Here is a 25,110-nt window from a genome sequence, read left to right as displayed (position 1 = left end):
AGGCCGCTGTCATCTCAGCGTCGGCCGGCGTGCCAGGCGGCCCCAACCGGGCAGCCGGTTGCCGTGGGCGACCGTCCGATCACTGATGTGGCGGTGATGCCTCTAATGAAGCTGACACAGCACAGCCTCCCTGCTCGTCGGGCCGCCGAGGGCCTCCTGCTCTGCATGTAGCAACAACCCCCTCCACGTATCGCCCCCATCCACGGCCCGCCTTGTTTCATGTGCGGCTGATTTGACGGCTGCATCATTTATTCTCTTGTTTATTGACGGGGTCGAGGCAAAGACGTTGTTTGTAGTAGCTAAAGTGGGTCACGGTCTGCAAACCCAAGCCCCCCCCCACACTCCCTTCACATCCCTGGCTGTGTGATGAACGCCCGTGTGTTGTTTTCCAGGAGCCGGCCAGCTGAGGTGAAGGCGAGGGCGCAGTGTGGATGAGCCGCTGTGGGAACGAGGACCATGATCTGAAGGCTCGCTCGTCCTCTATTCTTTCTCCATCCTCGTCATTGAATAAAAAGCTCCCACGTCCGGCAGGAAGTGTTTAAACGTGCGAGCAGGAAGTGGAAGAAGGTTTAGCCATCACCCCTGAGCCCCCCAGCTGCAACACCACCAACATGGGGAGGAAAAAGATTCAGATTCAGAGGATCACCGATGAGCGCAACAGACAGGTTAGCGCTAATTGACCAGTAGACCCTTCTCAACTTGGTTTACTATGGTGGCCACTTTTTCACATGGTTGTTAAAGTTGCAACTAGGGCTGAAATGAATTAATCGAATAACTCAAATTATTCAATTACAAAAAAAACTGGAAGCAAAATCTCTGCCTCGAAGCTCACATGGTTGTTAAAGTTGCAACTAGAGCTGAAACAAGTAATCGAATAACTTGATTGCAAAAAAGTAGGGCTGAAATGATTAATCGAATAACGACAATAATCTGAACCAAAATCTCTGCATCCAAGCTCACAAAATTGGCTGAAATGAATAATTGAATAACAAATAATTTTATTCCAAAAAAGTCAAAGCAAAATCTGTGCCTTAAATCTCGCACGAGGTTTAAAGTTGCAACTAGGGCTGAAACGATTAATTAACTCAAACAATTCCATTACACAAAAGTCACAGCAAAATCTCTGCCTCAATGCTTTGCAGTGATAATTTTTCTCCAAGGACGAATGTTACCACAAACTCGTATAGCACTCCTCGGAGAAATTAGGTGGTGAGGTAGCAGCGGGCCAGGAGGAAAGAGTTCGTAAAAGACAGAGAATGTCCCAAATTTGGGATCATTTCAAACTTAAAAAAAAGACAAAGTGAATTGTGTCTACTAAAAACCTCAATTATCTACAGTACCACAACAGCACATCAACAATGGCCAGCGCAAAGTATCGCTGTTAGCTAATTTCACTAGCCTATCACCGCTAGTTAGCACGTATGGTAATGCCCGCACAAGTGGTCATGGTGCACTTTCAATCGTTTTATTGAGCAAATGGTAAAATGAACTTGTCATAAGCACATTCATATACAGCTACAACTGATGCCCACGTATTTACCATGCATACTGGCTAACAGTTAGCCAGTTAACAGCTAGCCGCTAACCCGATTCACCGACACCCATGTCACTCACCAGGCCAGGCCCCACCTTTTAAAGCCACACACATTTAAAGTCACAGATATTATAGTTTGGAACATGAGGATGGTGACCCTAAGTGGGCACTAATAATACCTGCACATTCTCTTCCTTATGAAAGTAAAATCAATTTTAATCCAGTGGTTTAGTTAATTGATGGGATAACCGGTAGAATACTCCATTTTGTCCAATTTGGTCATTGCGTGTGGACGGAATGTGAAGAACAACTGGAATTTGCCAAAATTAGCCTTCAATGTTTGACCTCCTGTGTCTTTTCAGGCATGGCTTGTTGAGACTTTTTTTGTGGGTGTACTGATGATAGACCTACCTACCAAATTTCTAGCTTTGGGGTCTTGATTTTCAAAACATTATAAATGGTGCTACTGGGCCAATTTGGGGGAAAACCCTCAAAATAAGGATTTATTTGGCCTAAGAATAATAACAAAGATGAACCAAAGCAATTTAAAGAAGGCTAAATAATCGAAAAATATAAATTTCCCGCAGGAGTGTGCGCTGTTGTGGCGGCCCTTGTTGCTTGAACAGCCCTTCAGTGTTCTCTCGGCAGTATCAGCACAACACGACGTCAAAGCGTGATTTTTACAAGGCTCCTATTAAACTGGGGACCGTCATGGGGTTTCTCCCAACTAGTGAAAATGCAGAGCAAGATGGTATCCTACAACAACAACAAAAATGTCCTCAGAGCATGGTTACATCAGGAGCATATTGTCATCCAGGATGAAAGGCTAAATGATCCATCGAAAACGAGTCGCCTGCTAAATGGGCTTCGTTCTATTGAGCACATCGAGTAATGGATTTGACACGGCCGCCTTCAGCAGCCCACAGTCGGGGAACAACAAGACGACAGAGAGGGAAAAGAACAAGGTAAATAAAATAAAAACCCCAGGCCGCCGGCATTTTTTGGGAATATTATCCTCCGCTTTTTATTTCTTCCTCATCAATCCCAGCAGGTTGCATTTCCATAAAGGAGCGCAAATGACGCCCGCAGGCCACCACGACGTCTTGTTCAGACGCAATTGGAGCTATTTGTGGTGTGGTTAATGGATCCGGAGCTCGTAACGGTTGTCCGACAGTTAGTCGATACTTTGACGAACTCACTGAATTGATTGATTGATCCTGGCTGGGTGAGTCATAGCATTGCAAAATTCCCGGATTTTCAAAGTTGGAAACTTCTCATTGGAATTAAAGGGAATTTCATTTAATAAATCAGGAATTTACAAAATTGAAGTTTGGTTTTTAATATCTTAAGTCATCTCCATTGAAATGGATGGTAGGGCCATTAATCTGTTCCAGCCTCACCTAAACAAAAAGGAACAAGTGTTTGTATTGTGTTTTTAATGAGAAAAATAGCACTATAATAGGCCTACAGTACTTCATAAAAACCCCCTGTAATTAAATAGTTAAATGGAAAGAAATTAAACACTTTAAAAAAAATCTAGCTTCAGTTCAATGGACATAGTGCAGCTCCTTCTGGTGTGTGCGCTTTGGCCATTTGGGGGGAGTATAATACAGACATACGGATATACAGTATTTGGCGACATCGCAGCTCCTCAGTAAGCCGCAGTATTATTACTCGTGCTTCGCAGAAGATAAAGAATATATGCCTTTATCTGTCTATGTGTGTTGGTTCAATGTTTATCGTCAAATGTAGTTCACTGCTACCACAGCGTGCTCGTACCTCATATTTTTGTTCGCAAAGCAAAAGAAAACAACAGCTCGTACCTCGAATGACGACGATCTTGGAAAAGTCGAAAGTTGGGTCCCTTGTATCTTAAGACACCACTGTATATACAGTATGATATAAACTTCATATAAGCCATTTTTTTTTTTTTTTTTTTTTTTTTTTCTCCAAGACTTTCTCTTGTAGGGCTGTCTATTTGCTAGTGCTGGTTATTAAAAGAAATAAATTAAAAAAAAGTCGTTTTGATGCTTAATGAAGCGTGACGCCGATGAAAGGAAATCAAATGAATGTCGGCGAACATGGCGCCCGTCACCCTCCCACATGTTGATTGGGGAGATGTTTCCATAAGCTCCACAAAACAAACAGCCAGTGCGAGTGTGGGCCCGGCTGGAAGCGTGACAGTATCTGGCATGGCACATTTCTTCTTCTTCTTCTTTACCCTCTCCTTTCAAGCATTACTCACACTGTGAAGCATTGCTGGGTTTTATTTATTTATAATTTTTTAGCAAATATTGACATTTTGGAAAAACAAATATCGTACAGCAATGCATTGGATAAATGCTATTTTCTTACTATGGAAACCTGTCGACGTTTGGTACAAATGGTCTTGACTCCCCATAAATTGGCTCGGTAGCACGTCACAGAATTTTTTCGGTTTGAAGCAGCCATTTAATGCTAAATTTGGACATTCCAAGGGTACTTAAAAGGCCTAGAGATTTTGTCAGATTGCTACCAAATTTGAAGCATATACACTACTACACAGGACCGAAAAATGACGCTAAATTATTGAATATTAAAGTTTTTGTCATTGTGTGTGCGCAGAGCTTGGCGGAAAACTTTGACTCTTGGTAGCTAGCGCATTGTAGAATTGTTATTATTATATTATTTTATAATTCAGGCCCCGAAGCCGGTTTTACGTAGCAACATGATATTTCGAAGACATCATTTCTAGAAGCACACAAAAAGTCTCAAGAAGCCATCCCCGCAAAGACAGAAAGTCTAGCATTTTTATATAAAATAAAAAAAAACTCAGAATAACCTTAGCCTTCTCAGTTTCGTTAAATGTTTACTTTTTTTTTTTTTATTTTTTTTTTATTTAGACCCCAGACCTGTTTAACTTACCAACATGAAATTTGGAAAACATGTCAATCATGAGTAGACCCACAAAAAGTCTCAAGAAACCATGTCTGAAAAGACCCTGGAAGTCAGGCATTTTTGTTTTAATCAGCCATTTTAGGATCATTTTGGCTATTTCCAAGCGTCCTTCAAAGACAAACCCCTCTGAGAGATTATATCTGATTGCTTCCAAATTTGAAGCACGTGTACTAGACAGATAGATGACGCCAAGTTCTGAAACATTGGAGTTTTTATCATTGCGTCTGGGCGAAGGATGGCGCCGACGTTTGATGACTCTTGGTAGCACATTGTGGAATGTAATGTGTGAAATTCAGCCTCAAAACCAGTTTCATTTAGCAACGTGAAATTTGGAAGAAATGTCTATCATCACTAGATGCACAGAAAAATGTCAAGACACTCTACCCGAAAAGACACAGGAAATCTGCCGTTTTGTTTTAGAGGGGGCTTTTTTTTAACATAACGTAAAAAAGATAAAACACTGAATGACATTAGCGTCCAAAACTTTGTTAAACTAACAAATACGTAAATTACAGCCCCAGTTTTACTTGGCATCATGAAATTTGGTTGACGTAAGCGGTCCAGAAAATGGATGGATGGATGTCAGATATGGTGAGCAGGCAACCCCACCACCCCTTCCCCCAAATACAAATGGGGCAAGAAACCATTCTTAAAAAGACGGGAAGTTTTCAGTTTAGTTTGATTCCTACCAAATTTGACCTACACAGATGGATGACGATAAATTGTGAAAAAAAATCCGGGTTTTGGGAACTGCATGCATCTAATTTGAGAAATTCTTGTCCAAGATAATCAGGCTACAGGAAGTTGCACAAAAAAAGAAGTCGGCCCATTTAAGTCCATCCACGCTGGTTGCCATGGCGGCTGTGAGCGTGTTGTTGTTCTTCCAGCCCTGCCGCGAGCTAACAAACGCTGGTTACGGTAAAACGACGAGAGTTCGTGGCGGCTCTCAGTGGTGGTTTTCCTCGTCCATCTGCCACGCGAGCAAAGCCCTGCCAAGACGCACACGCGCACGCACACACACACACACACACACACACACGCGCGCACACACACACACACAAAATCCCCGCTCCATGTTCTTTGCTTTCTTCCGTTGCCATTGGTTACCTGGTCTTCACCTCACTTACGTCCAGCTCGTTTGTCCTGGATCCAACCTGAGGGAAGCAAAGTACCCTACTTGTTTAGAACAAAGGGAAAGATGGAAGGACGGATAGATAGGAACAGAACCATTAAAAATATGTTTATTATAGATTCTGTAAACTGTTTCACCTCTGTGTTGCATGTGTCCTGCCACCTCTCTTCTGCTATTTTGGCCCTGTACAGTATATGGTCATTACTTTATAAAAATGACTCACTAATATTAAGTTGCAAAAGCGCTGTTACTGCGAACTGCTTCACATCTTTGTTGCCTAAAGTCCACCAACTTCTCGCACCTATGAGCCTCCTATTCCATCCCAAGAACACCGGATTGCATCTTGTCATTCTAACATGAATATAATGAAAATAATATAGAGTTTTGTATGAGACCTGCTTCTGTGAACTGCTTTACATCTGTGTTGCATGACTTGTGGCACCCGTCAGCTGCTAGTCCAGTCTCCAAATGACCGACCTCCGAGGGTGATTAGAACAAGTCAATGTGTTTTATGACGATGGTAATATAAACGTGAAGTCTTGTAGCTGTAAGCCGCTCCGCTTCAGGCTGGCGATGCAGCACAGCCGGCGAGAAAAAGGATGAGCGGATAAGATAAAGGAATTGAGGACGGAAGCGTCTCGGTGTGAGGTCCTTCTTCCACGTTCCCCTCCGTCATCTCTCCATCCCTATGCCGCTCTGACATGTTGCAGCATCTGTCATGCCTCCTTCTGACTCCTCCTCCTCCCCTTTCGCCCTCGTTCGCTCGTCGCTTCCTGCTGCCACAAATCAAATTATATCGGGGTCGTATCCACGGGCAACCGCTTCCCCTCCGCGTCGCCCCCCCCCCCCGCACCCTCACCCAATCCGTTTCCCACCTCATCACACAGTGCTGCCATCATCTCACCCACCTCCACTTCCCTCTCCTCCCCCCTTAGCACTCATTTTTATCTCCGTGCCATCTCCATATCACACGCACACACATTGACATGCTCATTTCTTCAAGAGTCACCTTAACCTCACCTGAAGCTCATCTCAAACTACGATTGCGCTATCTCTCACTCACACACACACACGAGCACGCACACACACACACACACACACACACACACACACATTGGGCAATGTTGGTAATGGAGGCGATAGCAATTACGACCGCTGATTCCAACAAAACAGATTTCAATGCAAAAATGACCAGAATATACTGTATATAAAGTCCAGTGGTCCTGATCTGGAGTAGCAGGTGCCCTAAAATGAAGCGCTGAAACAAACTAAATAGGAATTCAGTGGTTTTAATGCTATAATAATAAAATGCAGACCAATTGTCCTAGGCTTGGAATAGCCGTTCACAGGTGCTAGAAGTTGGTGGACTCCATACAACACAGATGTAAAGCAGTTCATAGAAACATTGCTTTGACAACGAAAAAACTGTTCAGGATTTGAACCTATAATGACCAATGCAGTCCAGTAGTCCTGGGCTAGAATAGCAGTTCACAGATGCTACCCCTTTGTGCAACACAGAGGTGAAGCAGTTAATTGAAACGGTGCTTATGGTTTACAATGAGATAAAAGCTCAATTATTTTAATGTTATAATAGCCATATAAAGTGTAGAGTATCTGGTGCTTCCTATGTGTGAATATAAGTTGACAGATGACAGAAGTTGTCTGACTCCATGCAACACAGATGTGAAGCAATTGTCAGACACAGTGCATATACAAACAAATTTATTGATTTTAAATGCAATAATGACAACATACACTCTAAATGTCCTGGGCTGGAGCAGTAGTTCACAGGTGCTAGAAATTGATGGATTCCATGCAACACTGATGTAAAGCAGTTCACCGAAAGAGTGCTTGTACAACTAGTTCCAATTGGAATCAATTAGCCAATTTCCCTCCCCGGTGTTATAACTCAGTGTTAAAAGGTCTTAGTTGTGAATGGAGAGCAGGTGTGTTAATTTTGGTGTTATCACGCTTACACTCATTCTTACTGGTCAGTTTAATGTAGCACCTCATAACAAATATATCTATGAGAATCTGGGAAAACAAAATGATCTCCATAAAGATTAGAAGAAGAAAATAGTGGTGGCTGCACAAAATATTGACATTTGTGCCCAATTTGGACATTTTCACTTAGGGGTGTACTCACTTTTGTTGCCAGCAGTATAGACATGAATTGCTGTGTGTTGAGATATTTTAAAGGGACAGTAAATGTTCAATGTTATACAAGCTGTACACTGACTAAGGCCAATCACAGGGCAAATTAAGTTGCACCGAAATGAGTAACCAACATTTGTGTTGTTATTCAAAAAGGTAGGTATCTGATGTATAAGCACCCTCGGTGCCCAACCCTCGTCATGATAGAAAAGAGACCCATTTGACTTCTTGGTTGTCAAAAAAAAAAAAAGAAATATATATATATATATATATATATATATATATATATATATATATATATATATATATGCTCCTGTGACCCAGCCTATTCATTTGTGTCCACTGTAGTAGACATTTGGTTTTGGTCTATAACTTTTGCCTCATTTGAATTACCCTACTAAGTCCTGGTGTGCGCAGTACAGGACGTCCTGGCCTTTCCAATGATATCTCATGTGTTTGGGTGGGTTCTAAGTAACTGTGCTTTCTTCCTGAGACAAAATGGAGAATGCAGCAAAACACAAATGCCAGGAAGAGAGAAAAGGAAAGTTAAATATTAATTATTAAGATAATGTTTTTTCACCAAGGGCAATCATATATTTTTGTTTATGAACATGTTATGAGTCATCATTTGGAGTCAGAGTTCAGTTGAACCTTTTGTTTGGAAAAATAATAGCCTTTTTATAAATGTCTACTGTAATGGACATGAGGATGATTTGATAGTGTTAGCTAATAACTAAATAGCTTTCAAGTTCTTTGTTTACATCCCATTTTCTGCCCCAAAACAAATTTTTTTGTGGGGTAATAAACATGCTGAATGTATTATCTGAATAAAAAATGATAGATAAAGTTATAATTATTTATTTCAACCTCTTTAATTGTGACACTATTGTATGAGGGAGGGCGGCACGGTGGCCGACTGGTTAGAGCATCTGCCTTGCAGTTCTGAGGACTGGGGTTCAAGCTCCGGACCCGCCTGTGTGGAGTTTGCATGTTCACCCCGACCCTGCGTGGGTTTTCTCCGGGTTCTCCGGTTTCCTCCCACATCCCAAAAACATGCATGGTAGGTTGATTGAAGACTCTAAAATTGCCCGTAGGTGTGAATGTGAGTGTGACTGGTTGTTTGTTTCTATGTGCCCTGCGATTGACTGACAACCAGTTCAGGGTGTACCCCGCCTCCTGCCCGATGATAGCTGGGATAGGCTCCAGCACGCCCGTGACCCTTGTGAGGATAAACGGCTCAGAAAATGGATGGATGGATGGATGGATGAGGCAGAAGAGAGGCAAATTTTGTACCAAATAATTGAAGAAAATTCACTTCTGGAATTGTCAGATGAAGAAAATACAAACAATGAGCTTGCTTATGCTGGAGAAGAGAGAAAGCTCAGAAAAAGAGGCAGGAGACTCATCAGATGATCTGAGAGACACACATGAAGAGGAAAACCGTCGTCCTCTGTGGGCCAAGACCAGCACGTATGATAAGCAATAGTAAGTAATAAGATAATAAGTAATAATAACCCACAACATGACAAGGAACAGGTTCTTCAAGTTGATAAACTCACTGAAGATTGTCAATGACCTGGATGTAACAGAGGAAACAAAGAAGAAAGACATTCTTTGGAGAGTCAGGCCTCCTCCGGACAGAGTAAGGCAAGGCTGCCCTAACCTCCTGAAACCAGGAAAGGTCTGCATCCATGAGCAAATGATCCCTTTTACAGGCCGCTGTCCAATCAGGCAATTTGTTCCATGTAAGCCATACCCTACAGGCTTAAATGTATTTGTCCTTGCTTCTCCTGGTGGTCTGATGTTGGACTTTGAAGTACCCTATATCAAGGGAAGAATACATTTGGTCAAAGGTTGGGAATTGGGGCAGCGGCAGTCCTACGCATGGTTGAAACTGTTCCCACAGGAAGTCCGCTGTACTTCGACCGCTACTTCACGTCAATTAACCTCATGGATGCATTGGTGGCCAAGGGCCTTCCAGCAACTGCCACCATAACAAAAATACGTGTCCCAAAGCCATGTCGGTTTCCTGATGACACAAAAAATTGAAAAGAGAAGGGAGGGGATAGTCAGGAGAAGTCCAGAGTTGGCAATCACTAAATGGTTTGACAACAAGCCAATTTTGATGGCTTCGACTGCACAAAGAAGAAAACTGCTTCCTGGATTACCATAGCTACGAATTGATTAATAAAGAAAACAGGAAGCTGAGGAGAAGCTTAACACATTGAAATTTGTGCTACCGAGGCCTCCTGACTTGAGAGGACAAACATGTTAAAGCTCAAGTCTGTAAACTTATAATAGCCTTTTTGTTTAGCAGTTTAAATGAAACACAGGCCAAATGTTCTGTTTTATTAAAAAAAAAAAATCATAATTTCATGTGATAATTTTGTTGTGTTATGGTTAATTCGTTCTGCTGTCAACTACAGTAGATATGTTGTAAAATCAAAATTAAAAATATTTTTTAAAAACTGAATTGTGAGTTGTTTTAGGAGGCAGGAAATCACAGAAAAAAATACATTGAAAAACAAATTTTTCCTTGGTTCTCAGGAGGATTGCTTTGTTTTACTTTGTTTTCTGCTGTTAGGTCTGCGTTGTTAACAATAATTTGTTCTCAATTGCCTTCCCAAGATAAATAAAGATCAAATGAAATAAATCAGTGTACCTGCAAAAATCATTATTTACATCCTGTTTAATGATACCACAGCCAAAGCTGACTTCTTCTGTTTGGTTGACTGAGGCAATTTTAAAGCAAACCAGCACCCTATGCTCACTTGTATCACTCCCAGTCACTATCTAAATATTCCCACAAATGTGTGTGTGTCTGTGTGCTTTGATGGAGCACGAGTGTGCATGTGTGTGTGTGAGAGAGAGAGACAGAGAGGGCGGGCGTGGAAAAGAGCATGGCAGAGTGTGAAAGTGACAAGGATAGTCAACGTGACAGCAGACGAGAAGCATGTTTGGCCAGCCGGTCCTCAAGTCTGTTGCCTAAAAACAAGCTCCCTCCCCTATCGCTTTAATGCAATCCGATGCAATGAATGGCGTAACAGAAAACAGCAGAAGTGTGATTAAAAGTGTTGAAATTGGACATCCCGTTAAATCGAGAGTAAACACGACTTGTCAGGATGATCTGCAATCCCGCCTGAGCGCATGTAGATAAATCTTACAGTTCCTCGGCCTGTCAGTCAAGCGCTTTGGCCCACATTGTAATGTTGAGTCCTGATACGAGTGGCCTGTCACGCAAGATTGTTTACCCCTTCTGTTCCAATAGGGAACACTTAACTTTGGGAAAATATCAGTCCCCGAAGCGAGTTGAACGTAGCAACATGAAATCTGGTAGGCATGTCTATCATGAGTAGACCCCCAAAAAATCCTCAAGAAGCCATGCCTGAAAAAACACAGGAAGTTGGCTATTTTGCTGTGAAGCATCTATTTTAGGGTCATTTTGACCATTTTTCCAGGAGTTCTTAAAAAAGTATACTTGTCCGACAGATTTTGTCCGATTCGTACCAAACTTGAAACGTAGACTGAATAGTTGACCAAGATAAATTGTGAAGGATTTTAAATTTGGTCTTTGTGGAGCATGGCAGTGAAGTTTGATGACTCTTGGTAACGCATAGCGGAATTCAGCCCCAGAAGCCAGTTGAACTTAGCAACATGAAATTTGGTAGGGATCTCTATTATGGATAGAAACCCAAAAATGTCTCAAGAAGCCATGTCTGAAAGGACGCATGAAGTCTGCCATTTTGGTTCAAACCGGCCAAACTTCTTGTGTGTAATGAAGAGACTCATTGGCGCCCTCAACTGGCAGATAAGTAGGGATGCAATATCAATATGTCCGTGTAGGTCCTTAGTCATCCAGGTCATGGTCATCCGAAAAGGTTAAATGTTTTTTGTTTGCTTGTTTGTTTGTTTGTTTTTTTGGTACCCAGCACACCTCCCAACATCTCACTCTCCTGTTCACCGCGTTGGTGTCCTTCCATGCAGGTGACCTTCACCAAAAGGAAATTCGGCCTGATGAAGAAGGCATATGAGCTGAGCGTGCTGTGCGACTGCGAGATTGCCCTCATCATCTTCAACCACTCCAACAAACTTTTCCAGTACGCCAGCACCGACATGGACAAGGTGCTGCTGAAGTACACAGAGTACAACGAGCCGCACGAGAGCCGGACCAATGCCGACATCATCGAGGTAACATGTCGAGAGACCCCACATTGCACTCTTTAAACACATTTAAACATTTTAAATCGGGCTTTTAAAAGTATTCCTTTGTGACTGTTCTCACTCTTGCTGTCAAGAAACTATTGTAGAACATCTCTTTGAGGAAACTAAAACTTTTCCTCTCGCAGATCTCCAAATAAAAGGCAAAGCGTAATTGCTTCAAACTGTTTGTCACTGCCAGTCGAAGTTTACTGTCAAAATGACGCATAAAAAAAAAGAAAGAATTTATCATTGTATATTTAATAGGGCTTGGACTTGCCCTCTAAATCCCGATTCGCTATTCACGTTGACAGTAACAAATGACTCCCGAATCAGAATCTAATCATTACTCCTCATCCTATTCCAAAATAAATACATCATTGTCCAACAAATGAAAAATCCAATTTGAGGATTCCAAAGCTATCTGTCGAACTGGAAATAGAGCACACTGTCGTATTTTGGGTGATGCTTCTCCCTCTGGAAAAGTTTTTCCTTTTCTTTTAAAATGGCTTACTTTAACCAAGATCCCTCGCCGTACCGTGGCCAAAAGTCTACATTTTTTCACCCGTCTCGGTACAGTAAAATGTGTAAATCCACGCTGACTGGGACCATCTGCTAGCTAGTTAGCCTATGTTGCACAGCTTTCTTCTTTTTATTCTGCCACGGGTCGCCGTCTGCCATGAACATCCGTGCAGCTCCTCGGGCACGGCTATCGGACGCCTCGTTCCGTGGAGATCATCGTCTCGGTGGAGGGCTACGGCTATTTGCGTCCGTAATCCATGATCACCTGCAGGACGACAGTACTACCCAACTGCGCATATGCGCGGAAACTATGCACTCTAAGTCAAAATGGTGTCGGCCATAAACAAAGGCTAAAAATCATGAACTATTTTGTATTTTATGAAGTAAAAGCGGCATGGCAGCAGTTGCAGCTCTTATCATAATAAATAAGTAGTATGATATTCTAAGATTCGTTCTTATTTGAGTCCAACAATTGTAATTTTTTGATCGCTTTTCCACACCCTTTCAAATCCCAATTGGAGTCACCACCGATTTGTGAACAGCCCTCATATTTAAACACTAAAATGTCCAACCAAGTTTCAGATTTTTTGGGAGGGGAGTTTTGAATCCATTTTGTAATTACAAATCATATTTTTTGCAGCTTCCAACGGCTGCTTTTGGTTGACAGCTGCCTCAAACATGTCTTGTTGACGTCGCCTTTAAGGAGCATAGGTGCTGAGAATGTGTTCTACAAGCCATATTTTTATCATTGGTGGGCAAATATCACCCAAACAACAGATTCATGTTTGAAAAGCGGAAAAATCAGACCTTACAATTGAAAATTATTGACAGTAAAAAAAAAAAATTATTCTAAAAATGAGAAATCATTTTACATGCATAACTTAAAATGATAATAGTAAATATCTACAGCAATAATTCAGAATTTGATTGAATTTACCTGTATAATCAAAGCATTTATCAAAGGTACAGATCTTTATTTGACAACTAAAACTTATGATCTGCATTTGTCACACTTTGTTCCTCAAAAGGTAAGTCACTGTAACGAGAAACAAGGGATGTTTTTTTTTTTTTTTTTTATATAGCATTTTGTGGATTTATTCTTCCCTGTTAACCATAACAATACTCTACAACAAGGGTACTCAATGGATAGATAGCTGTGTGCGTCAAAGTGAGTAGAGAGAATGTACAGTATAGTTTAAGTGCCTTGTTAGCATTAGTCATTACTTGTTGCACCAGAATGCATTATTACAGTTTTATATGTGACGTCAATTTGTGAAAGTTACGTATCGATCGCTAAGTCACCTAATTCCACTACCGCAAGCGGTGCGCTTTGGCTTTCAGAATAAGAGCATAATACAGGAGCTGTTAACTGTGTAAATGTTGGTAACTTAACCGCATTCTTCATAGATATCATTTGCAGGTGTACTCATTTTGAATATTGGGATTGTTTATCCTATGTTTGAGTTCACTTACTAATGTGTAGTTGGTTACACACACACACACACACACACACCTACTTACACGCGCACACACACTCACACTCTACAGCCTCTAGCATGTCTTGTTGACTTGCCGGATCACAATCTTTTTGGCAGCTTAATGCTTTTTATTTGGCCTTTTCAGAATCTGTTGTGGTTCAGAGGAGCGTAACTTTGACTTCTAAAATCATAATTCTTTCACAGAAGAGTGTGGCTTCCTTGAAGGCACGATGTTATTGGGGTTTTCTCATTTCTCTTTGATCATTATACAACTATAATGACTTCATTGTTTTGATTGTTCCTGTTTCTAGGTCATGTGCAATTATCATTTAGGTGTGTCCAAACCAGCAAAGAAAAAGTTGACTGTCAGTTTTTGTTGTGTTATGATGGGAAACTACGATGCTTGGACAACAAAAGAAAAGGTGTGTCATCTGGGAACATGTTGGCGAGTATCTGTGGGGATTTTATTTTATTTTTTTGTGTTGGACGTAAAAACCAAATGGTAACAAAATGTTATGTGATTGAAAAGGTAACAGTCACGATTGTCAGCCCGTTTTCCAAGCAGATTTGGGAGGTCAAAGGACTCTTAGCACACCCCACACCACATGATCATCTTGAGACGCATCCTATAATTGGGCCTTTTCAGGCTTAAATCAATGGGAGAAATCTTTTTCAAATTTTGCAATCAAGGTCACCTTGACTTATGAGTGCCCCAACTTACAAGTTTTTCAAGTTGCAAGCCGTAGATTTTTTTCAATTATTATTATTTAAATTTAAATGTATTTATTTATTTTACTTTTGTTTTTTTGTTAGCCAAAATCTGAGGTTACGGGCGAGCTTCAGATACAGTACATCGCCAATTCGAATTAAGTAAGAACAATTGAGCCCTTTAGGTACTGTAATGCACTCTCACGCACAAATACAAAATGAAAACACTCACAATGAGCTGCTGTAAGCCACAACTCACTCCCAGACAATCACACACTCACTAGCCGGCTCAGAATAGGTGAGTTTTCCAGTGAGTAATAGAGGACAGGATACGTCAAGTTTATTTATTTGTATAGCCCTTCATCACAAAAGAGTCTCAGTTCACAAAAATCAACAACATCCCCTGGCCTACACACCCCATCTGGGCAAAACTCTGAGAAAACCCGGGGAAATGGTTCTTCGCAGGACCTGTCCTGGTCGGTCGATGCAGAATCCACCACAGCATCAGCCACGCTTGACTCATAGCCACCTAGCCCCCTCTCTGAGCAGGAGATGAAGCGACAGTAAAACTGGCCAAAATACAGATGTTGTCCCAAAGTTCCCACACAGTTGGAACCATACAATTGACCTAAAGTATCTCAATTGGGGACAACTAAGGAGTCGAGCATCATGTCTTATTGATCCATTGATTGATTGATTGACGGTTTGTGAGGTCAGTGAGTTTACACATCTCCTTTCTGAATCTGGACTATTTTTTCCCACTCATCCCATCTTCTTCTTTTCCATCTTTCTGTCTCAGAGTGTCAGCAGTAAAGCTTTCTCCAGGCTGTAGCTGTAGCTGCAGATGGCTCTTAAATGTGTGTGCGCATGTGTGTGTTTGCGTGCTTGTGTGTGTCGCAGGGCGTTGCGCAGCTCCGGGCCACATCAGCTCAAGCTCTACTGGTCCTGTTTGTGTGCGCGTGTGTGTGTGTGTGTGTGTGTTTGTGTTTTCCAGTGTGTAAATGTGTGTGGTTGTGTGTGTCACGCTGTCTCTTTCTTCCTCTTTATGCTTGTGTTCATTTGTGCGTGTGTGTGTGTTCTGTGCATGTGTGTGTGTTTTGCACGCTCCTCCGTGGCCCCAGAGAGTGTCTCATACAATATTCAAGCCTGGTGTGCGTCTCACTTGTGTGTTTGTGTGCATGCTTTGCACGGGAGCATCCCTCCCCAATGTTAAGCTGTTCTATGCTATGCTGCTGCGACCCCTCCTCCGCCACACACACACATGCACACACACGCACACAAGCGATGTGTTCGGTGACTTTGTCCTCGGTTGTCCCCCTCTAGATCCGGTGGCCCCCCTCCTCGTTAAGCAGGTGTTAGTCGTCTGGCCGTGGTTGGTTAATCCTCAGTTAGTAGTACTCCTCTCCCCGTCCTCGCGTGACGCCTCTTTGAAATGTCCTTTCCCATTATTTTACGGAGAATCGGACGTTCCAGGATGCTGCTCAACTGGATTTCCCCATAAGAAATTATACAGGCGGTGACCAGTAGCATGTAAAGACAATGAAATAGTAATTTCACAAAAAAATAAACTGTACTTAGTAGAAAGATGTGTGGACATAAAACAACATAAAGTACAAATACAAGAAGAATGTAAACTTTTAACATAAAAAGTGTGTCGATACAAATGACGGAAAATAAACAATACTTTGATAGAACTAACTGGGTAATATCTTTTCTATTTTAGGATATAAATAAACACATAAATGATCATTTTATTAACATTAATGATCGTGAACAAGTAAATAAATCAACCATAACTTGTGAAATATTGAGTGGCAGCTCAAAAACTCCACTGTGGCAAAGTAAAACTGTTCCGGCATAAAAGGGATACAGATCCTCCTTTTTGTTTGACCTAACAGCCCAACAGGACAAAAAAAAAAAGTTATGAAATATTAACCATTACTAACTGAATAACTTTAACCTGACCCATCTGTACCTTTTTTTGTTTTGTTTTAAACAATCAAGCACTTTGGCTACACTTTCATCACGAATGACAAAGGTGCAATGCGCCTCATGCCAGGTGATACAAATGGCAAAAGAAAAGTTTACCACTGTTGATAGTCAAAGGTAAACACAATAAAACTTTGCTTTAATGACGAATTCTGCAGGTGTTTTTAATTTTACGTCAAATGTTGACTTAAAATGTGACCCACATTTTTTTTTAAATGGGCTGCCACTCGAGTGAAATGGGGGGGGGGAAGGAAGCAATTGCAGAAATGCCCTTGCATGTGGGCAAGGAGAGCCACAGTCATTTGTTGGATGGGACAAATAGTCAAACATACAAACACAAAATCAAAACACTCGCAAGTAGCGTGGGCCAGACGCTAGCACTGGACTAACCGTGTGGTAAAGGTCCAACCCATCACTCACTAGGCCCCGCCCCTTAAAGGCAAAATAGCAGGGATCCTCTGTATTGGCATTTCCATTCATTTCAATGGCGAATATTGATTTGAAATAGGAATAAATTAAGTTGCGCGCTAGGTCACGGAACAAATTAAACTCATAAATCAAGGTACCACTTTACTCTCAAACCCCCAAAAGTTGGCCAAACTCCAAACATTCGTCTAAATAATCTAATATGTCCACCCGGGCCTGTATAGAAATTCTCCCGGCTCCGACAAAAGGTCCTCGTCTTTGGAAGAAAAAAAAAAAAAAGACAGGAAGTGCCCAGCCTTGGAGCTTAACATCGATAAAGCTTAAGCGAAAAGGAGAGATGAGACGTTACATTTGCCGGGCAGCTGTCATTGGAAGCGTTTTTTCGAGCCGTCGCTGTCACCAGGGCACCCGGCCCGACCCGGTCGGGACGGCGTGACTTAATTATACAATTTACATTGGGCTTAATCTGCGGCCAGAGGATGCCAGCAAGGATAATTGGTCGGTCACCAAATGCACTCGCTCTCTCTCCCGCTCGCTCTCGCTCGCTCGCTGCCTCCGTGAGCCTCTCTGCGAGTGCTTTTGACTATAAATTATGAAGTGTGGATGTAGTCACGAAGGTTGGCACGCACACACACATACCGTATGCACACACACAAATACACTTGGCTTAGTGCGGGTCATAGTGCATACGACCGTTTCACTCTACTGTATGCTTAGAAGCACTTTAGTGCATGTGTGCGTGTCCGTATTCGTCACACGGCTCGACATTCCTTCACTCCAGTGAGAGGCAGCACATATGCGCACGCTGCCTCTAAACGCAGTGTGTGTGTGTGTGTTTGTGTGTGTGTGTGTGTGTGTGTGTGTGTGTGTGTGTGGGCGGCCTGCCTCCGCTGCCACAACGTGTTAATCCGCTCGGCTGCAGATCCCAATCAGGGCGAGAGAAGGAGGAGAAAAGAGCGGCGGAAGGCAAGGCGAGCGAGCACAATGCGAAAAGGCCGGCGATGAATAGGCGAGCGAGGAGAAAGGAAAGGAAGGCAGATGGATGGATGGAGGAGGAAGATGAAGATGGTGTGTTAGGTGGGGGGATTAACAAAGGTGGTGGCGAGCCTCATCACAGTAGCGTCAGGAGGTGTTGTACTGTAAACACCATCCTGTGGCATTCTGAAATTACAGTGGTGCTTGCATTACGAGCTTAGTTCCGTTCCCACCTCCCCCAAAAATGTTTGTAATGTATTTTTCATAAAAAAGAATACCACTCATATTTTACTTTATAGAAACATACAGTAATGACATAATTAAATCGAATATAAATAATTACACCGGTTTTGCTACATTTTTTTGGCTTCAATTCAATGGACATTGTTCTGCTCCTTAAGGGGTGCGCACGATGCCCACCTGGGGCCAATATAATAGAGACATACGGATGGATATACACGGTGGCTCCTCTCTCCTCAGTAAGCCACAGTAATGCTAGTTGTTCTCAGTGGATAAAGAATATATGCCTGACAGTATTGTTATATTATCTGTCTACATGTGTTGCATCAGTTGGTGTTCAAATATCCATTGCTCAAAGGGTTATAACACCGCCACATAGATGCTTTTCATTAGCCCATCTATGGCGATTCCCATTATGTGTTCGCATTTAGCTAGTGGAGGCTATATGGTTGCTTAACTACATGTGTAGTTCTAGTTGTTTTATGTTAACTTTGACAGTGGACCTCGGCTGGGAGTGACATGAAACCGCTTGAAGCCTCTTTTTTTTTAATTGTTCACTAACAAGTTACTCAGCCATTTGTGTTCAAACATCCATGCTTAAAGGTCTATAACCATGACACCGGGGCTATTTGTTAGCCCGTCTATGGTGTTTTTCCATTGTTAGCGTTTGTTAGCATTCCTAAGGCCAAGGTCAATGGTTGTTTTAAATACACAATACATCATTCTCTTTGTTTGATGTGTAGTGTGACAGTAAAATTCAGATGGGGGGTGGCAATAAAGAATCGGAACACTTTCTGCCAAACCACTATTTGTGATCAAATGAGTTGAGTTCTCTACCACCATACAGCACTTGTATCTTTAAGTTTTGCTTGCAGAAGTCTCAGCAAAAAAATCGCCCAGACGACGGCTCCTATTCATAAGTTGGGTCGCTCATATCTCAAGGCACCACTGTATTCCTGTTCACTTCACACCCATTAATTGGCCGTATTTATTTATGTGACAACTGTAAAACTGTTGAACAAATAGCTTTGTGTTGTGCGTGTGTGCAAACACTCCATTTGCTCCTCAAAGAAGATACGGGTCCGTCGCAAGCTCTTATTGTGGCCTCGAGCTGTTGTGCTCATTTTATGCATCTTTCAGGACACACGCATGTACCGTGTTTTCCGTGGCATGTAGGTGACAGAGCACATGGCTGCTGTGTGTTCAATTTATGTGTGCGTGCGTGTGTGTGGCTGTCCCCCAAATTTTTGGCAGACGTTAGTTAGTGTGCTCTGATTTTCATTTTCCTCTTTTTAATAAGCTTCTTATGTGTTCATATTAGACGTTAAAAAAAAAAATGTTGCGTAGGCTCTCCTGGGCTCTTCGAATGGAACCAAGGCAATAAAAAATGCCATTATTGGTGATTTTGTCACATAGTAATTCACTGGTACTGTTATATCCTTTATTTCCCTAAAAGCAGACAAACTATTGATGTTGCACTTTCCTAAAATGAAAAGATTCTAGTTGTTGTAAACTGTGTTTTACCAAGGCCATTTGTGTTTTTATTGCATAATAACGCAGACCATTAAACCTGTTACTGTTGCACCTCCTAAAAGAAGACACTATTGACATTTCACTTTCCTAACATGAAAATATTTAAGCTGTGACTCAGTATATACGACGATTTGGTGTTTTTATTTCACAATTCACACTGTTCAAACAGTTTTTGTCACATCAATCATTGTCTATTACAAAAAAAAGACAAACTTTTGATGTTGCAATTTCCTAAAAAGAAATGATTCTGGCTGTTACATTTAATATGAAGGAAGGCCATTGGTGTTTTTATAATGTAATAATTCACACAAATGAAAATGTAACAATTACAGTTGTCTGTATCGTTCATTTCCTAAAAAGAAGATGAACTATTGACATTGCCCTTTCCAAAAAAGAGAGTTTTTAAGCTGTTATTTAATATTACGGTCATTGCTGTTTTTATAACGTTGTAACTCAAACTGTTACTGTTATATAAGTAATTTCCTAAAAAAAAAAAAAAGAAGACAAAACTATTGATGTTGCACTTTCCAAAATATTTATCTATTTTTCAGAATTACTGCTTGCAGTTGGCAGTTTTTTTTTTAATTCAGCTTTTTACAGTGTCGCCTATAGATTTTCAAGGCAGGAGATTTCCCGGCCGCTCACAGTGCCTTTCGTCGGCCCACCCGGCCACAAAGCTTCTTAGCTTAGCGGCAAATCGGGTTGAGCCGGAATCCTCCGTGTGCGCCTCTTCCTGTTTGCTTGCATTGACACCACAGCTTTCACACCAATCAGCAGCCGCGTTGATGAGGTGCCAGCCGGTGTTGACTTGCTGGAGTTCAGGTCCAGAGCGTCAGCACTCTTTGGATAGAAGAACATTCTGGCGTCTTCCTTTGAGATGCTTCTTTCTTTATTCTGAGCTCCCGAGTGCACCTGCGAGTGCAGATTGAGTTGTCCATCCAAGGTTATTCCGGGTCACAGTCGTGTGTTCTCCCCTACCTGAGGCCGAAATGTTTTCCATTTCCTGCTCGGATTCCAGCGTAGGCAGCTCAAGTCTGGCAGGGCATGTGGAAGTGTTTTGTGGTTATTTATTTTTCTTTTCTTTTTTTATAAGTGATCTTTGGGCAGCTCAGTCAAAGGTTCTGGGTTTGAATCTGGACTCGGGTCATGGATGTGTGGAGCTTGCATGCTGGTGCGTTTTCATCCCATATTCCAAAATCATACGTAACTTGAAATTGTCCATCAGAATGAACGTGGATAGGTGTTTGTCTATATGTGCCCGGTGATTGACTGATGACCACACACAAATGATTTTAAACAGGTACTTTTTCAACATAATGAACATACTGTACATTGTTGCTTTATTTGAACATATAAACAAATATTTAGTCATATATATTAAATATGATGAATAAAATAGACAAAGAAAAAAAACAGCAATAAATTATATAATTTGAAGCAGTTTACATGTTGAAAAGGTGTAGGACCAGTGTAAAACATAAGGTGTGCGGACCAAAAGCGGCCCGCTAGAGAGTACAATCCGGCCCGCAGGATGAATTTCAATGTGAAAATGTTGACATTTTTGTGGTGGGGAATAAGTTTACTTTTGAGAATTATTATGCTTATGTAGAAAACGGAATGGTGATCATTTCTATGTCTTCATAGGTTGATTTAATTTCAAAGTTCAATACTATAGTTTTCCATTTTGAATACTAGTGACTTAAAGCTTTGTGCCTTAAAATACAATCACTGTGATCAGTAAATACACACACGTACACGGCAAAAAAAAAACGTCTTGTTATTCATTATTATATTAAGTATGGTATGATTTTAGTGGTCCGGCTCAATTGACATCAAATTAGGCTCTATGCGGCTACTACAAGCACAATTCAGTTTGACACCGCTGGTGTAGTAGGTGTTGGCTCATCACATGACGCGTGTCTTTTTTATTATTATTCTTTTGATGACACGTGTGTGTGTGTGTATGTATGCAAATGTGCCCTCCTCAGACATTGCGAAAGAAAGGCTTTAACGGCTGCAACAGCCCCGAGCCTGACGGCGATGACTCCATCGACCAAAGCCCACTAAACGACGACAAGTACCGCAGCAAGACGGAAGACCTGGACACCCTCTTCAAGCGCTACGGCGTGAGTACCCTCGCACCTGTGTCACCGTCTCTAACCCCTCTCCTCCTCCTCTTCCTCCTCCTCCTCTTCTATCCGCCTCTTCTTCCTATCTTCTTCTATTTGGGCTACCAAGGCTCTGAACAAGAAAGAGCACCGGGACTCTGAGAGCCCAGACCCCGAGGAGCCCTTCTCGCTCACGCCGCGCACTGAGGAGAAGTACAAAAAAATTGACGAGGAGTTTGATAAAATGATGCGCAACTATAGGCTGTCAGTGAGTACCGCCACGCCTCCTCTGTGTACCTCCCCTTTTGACTCCTCCCCCCTCCTCGGGCTGCTGATGGCAGCGGCTGACTTCTACTCACAGAGCACTCGCATTCACCATCCTCACACCTCCTCCTCTTCCTCATCCACGTAACCCTCACCTATGGAAAGCCGTTTGAGCATTTATTCTGTATCCTTGATCTCCAGCTTGAAAGTCCATGCACTAATACTTGTTTGTCCTCACCGGTCAAGCAATTCAGCACAATAGTAGAACAAACAGGGCCAGTGGTAGAACAACTGGGTCTTACTTGTAACAACACTACTAGCTTATTAGTGAGGACAAAGAGCGTTTGTACATCGACCTTAAGCTGGATATCAAGGATGCACTAGTTGCCTCATGGACCTCACTAGTAGCCCCAAAATGCCCACTTGTAGAATTGCCTCACTAGTAACATGTAGTTGTCTTACTAGTATGCCAAAGTTGTCCTACTAATGTGCCTAAATGTCATACAGTAGTGGAAAAAAACGTTACCAGTAAGACAGCCACGTGCACTGAATTGTCTTACTTAGTGGAATTCTGGACAGCTGTTTAAGGTCCATGTACTAGTATGTTCCTCACTAGTTAGACAATTCAGCGCACTAGTAGAATGATTGTCTTATTAATAACTTTTTTTTACATGACTAGTGTCACTTTGACATACTAGTATGCAATTAAACCTTACTAAACTTTACTGTGCTTCACTAGTAACACGACGAGGTCCAACTAGTAAGCTTGAGTCACACACTAGTAGCCTTCTGGACCCTACTAGTAGCACCAAAATACCCACGAGTAATTTTACCTCAATAGTAACATGTAGTTGTCCTGCGAGTATGCCAATGTTTCCCTACTAATGTGCCTAAATGTCATACAGTTGTGGAAAAAATGTTTACTTGTAAGTGACAGTCATTCTACTCGTGCGCTGAATTGTCTTACTTGTGGGGACAAAGTGCACAGCAGTACATGGATATCCAGCTTCAGATTCATGTACTAATACGCTACTTGTCCTCACAAATAGGTCAACTTCGGCATACTAGTGGGACAACATAACATGACTTGGTTACTAGTGAGGCAAAACTGGGCCCTAGGCTGTCAGTGAGTATCGCAACTAGTAAGCATGAGTCACACACTTCGTAGCCTTCTGGACCCTACTAGTAGCACCAAAATGCCCACTTATTATGACACCCCATTTCTTTATTTTATTTTGTAAAATTGCTTATTTTACAATATATATATTTTTGAATTAGTTATAATTCAATTAAATAAAATTGCATTCAAAAATAAAATAAATATTAAGTTTATGTCATTTTAATTATAATTAAATCAAAATATTAAATCAGAAAAACAAATGTATACTGTATGTCAAATTATTTATTTTATTCATTTATTATTATGGTTTTAATTTATTTTAGTAATAGTTACATAAAATTCTAATGGTCAACTCGAGCACTTCACTAGTAGTACTAGTAGCAAGCAGATGTCACCTAGTGCACAGTTTTGCCTCAATCGTAACATGCAGTTGTCCTACTAGTGAGCCAAAGTTGCCCTACTACTGTGCAGAAATGTCATATAGTAGTGGAACAGCAGTACGTTACTAGAGACACAGTTGTTCTACTACTGTGCCGAATTGTCTTACTAGTGAGGGAAAGGGGCATACTAGTAAATAGACCTGAAACTGGATGTCAAGGATTTCGAATAAATGCTCTAACGGCATTCCATACTCACCAGCACATCGGCTAATGCTAATGGTGTGTGTGTGAGACGAAGACCTCCCCAAGGCAGGCAAGGCAGACAGAAGGTATTTGTTCAGTTGTTTTCATTAGTTGCGAATTGCGGTGGAAGCTCAAAAGTCGAGAAAATGCGCCGCTAAAGCAGGGCTGGACAAAGTTTACATTTACATCATCAAGAGTCCTATATTTGTTTCATTAATTAACTTCATTATTTTTGCAGTTACTTTTTGCGCCTTAATTGGTGAATTAAAATGTATTCATTTATTTGTATTCATTTTTTGTAAGCAAAATTCAAAATTAACAGTAAAATATTCAATTAAAATGTTTTTATTGACTCAATTTATCATTTAATCATAATTCAAGTAATTATAAATCATTGTTAAAATGAACATTATTATTTAATAATTAAAATTAATTATAGAAATTACTGAAATAAGCATTGATTTACTTTGATTTTATTTTAAAATATTTCATTTATTTTTTTAAATGTATATGTAGAATATTTATATTAGTACTCAAAGAATAATTCATGCTCATTGTAAAAGTTTCTTATTTATGATTAATAAAATAAAAGGAAAAAATATACCTTTATCATGTATTACTTTATTTTACTAACTGTATTTTATTAGTTCATAAAATAAATGTTAAACCTATATGTAAAATTTTACATGTAAATCTAATATTTATTTTATAATGTAAAATGTTTTATTTTACTAAGAATATATTTTAATCAGTTATAATTCCATTAAATAAAATTTAAGAAATGAAAGAAAAAAGTGTGTGTTTTCAATTGTAATTAAATATATCAAATTATTATTAAATCCTAAAAATAAATGCATAGTGTATGTAAAATGTTTTATTTTAGTCATTATTTATTATACCATAAATCAATTAAACAATTATTTAATGAGAAATGAACACAAGATGAATGCAAAATGAATTTGTGACATCACGAGAGACCTCCGTTCAGCGAGCTGTGTAAGAGACACAGAAGACTATAAACAGGAAGCACAAACCAACAGTAAGGGACTGTATTCAAGGTTCCACTGTATTATGATTTTGTACTTATTATCTTTTGCGGTTATCATTTCACAGTTTGTTCTCATGGGAATTTCGTAGGATTTCCTACAAAAAAAAGACTGAAATCAGTAA

The 25,110-nt window shown here is 40.8% G+C and overlaps 1 protein-coding gene across 5 annotated transcripts in view; it reads left to right on the top strand.

The window, feature by feature from the left end:
• Positions 1–25,110, top strand: part of mef2d (myocyte enhancer factor 2d) — a 106,519-nt gene that overhangs the window by 54,853 nt on the left and 26,556 nt on the right. For 3 of the 5 annotated variants that reach the window (XM_061674733.1, XM_061674731.1, XM_061674729.1), the window contains exons 2-4: positions 393–665; positions 11,742–11,945; positions 21,814–21,951. In XM_061674733.1, coding sequence (XP_061530717.1) covers positions 612–665; positions 11,742–11,945; positions 21,814–21,951 — 396 coding nt within the window. In that variant the 5' untranslated portion in view covers positions 393–611. Of the gene's footprint in view, positions 1–392; positions 666–11,741; positions 11,946–21,813; positions 21,952–22,063; positions 22,202–25,110 lie in introns of all 5 variants that reach the window. The other 2 variants (XM_061674732.1, XM_061674730.1) reach the window with 1 other exon arrangement.

The sequence above is a fragment of the Phycodurus eques genome, chromosome 4, assembly GCF_024500275.1.
Source record: "Phycodurus eques isolate BA_2022a chromosome 4, UOR_Pequ_1.1, whole genome shotgun sequence".
Classification (NCBI taxonomy): domain Eukaryota; kingdom Metazoa; phylum Chordata; class Actinopteri; order Syngnathiformes; family Syngnathidae; genus Phycodurus; species Phycodurus eques.
This window is presented reverse-complemented; position numbering and strand designations above follow the sequence as displayed.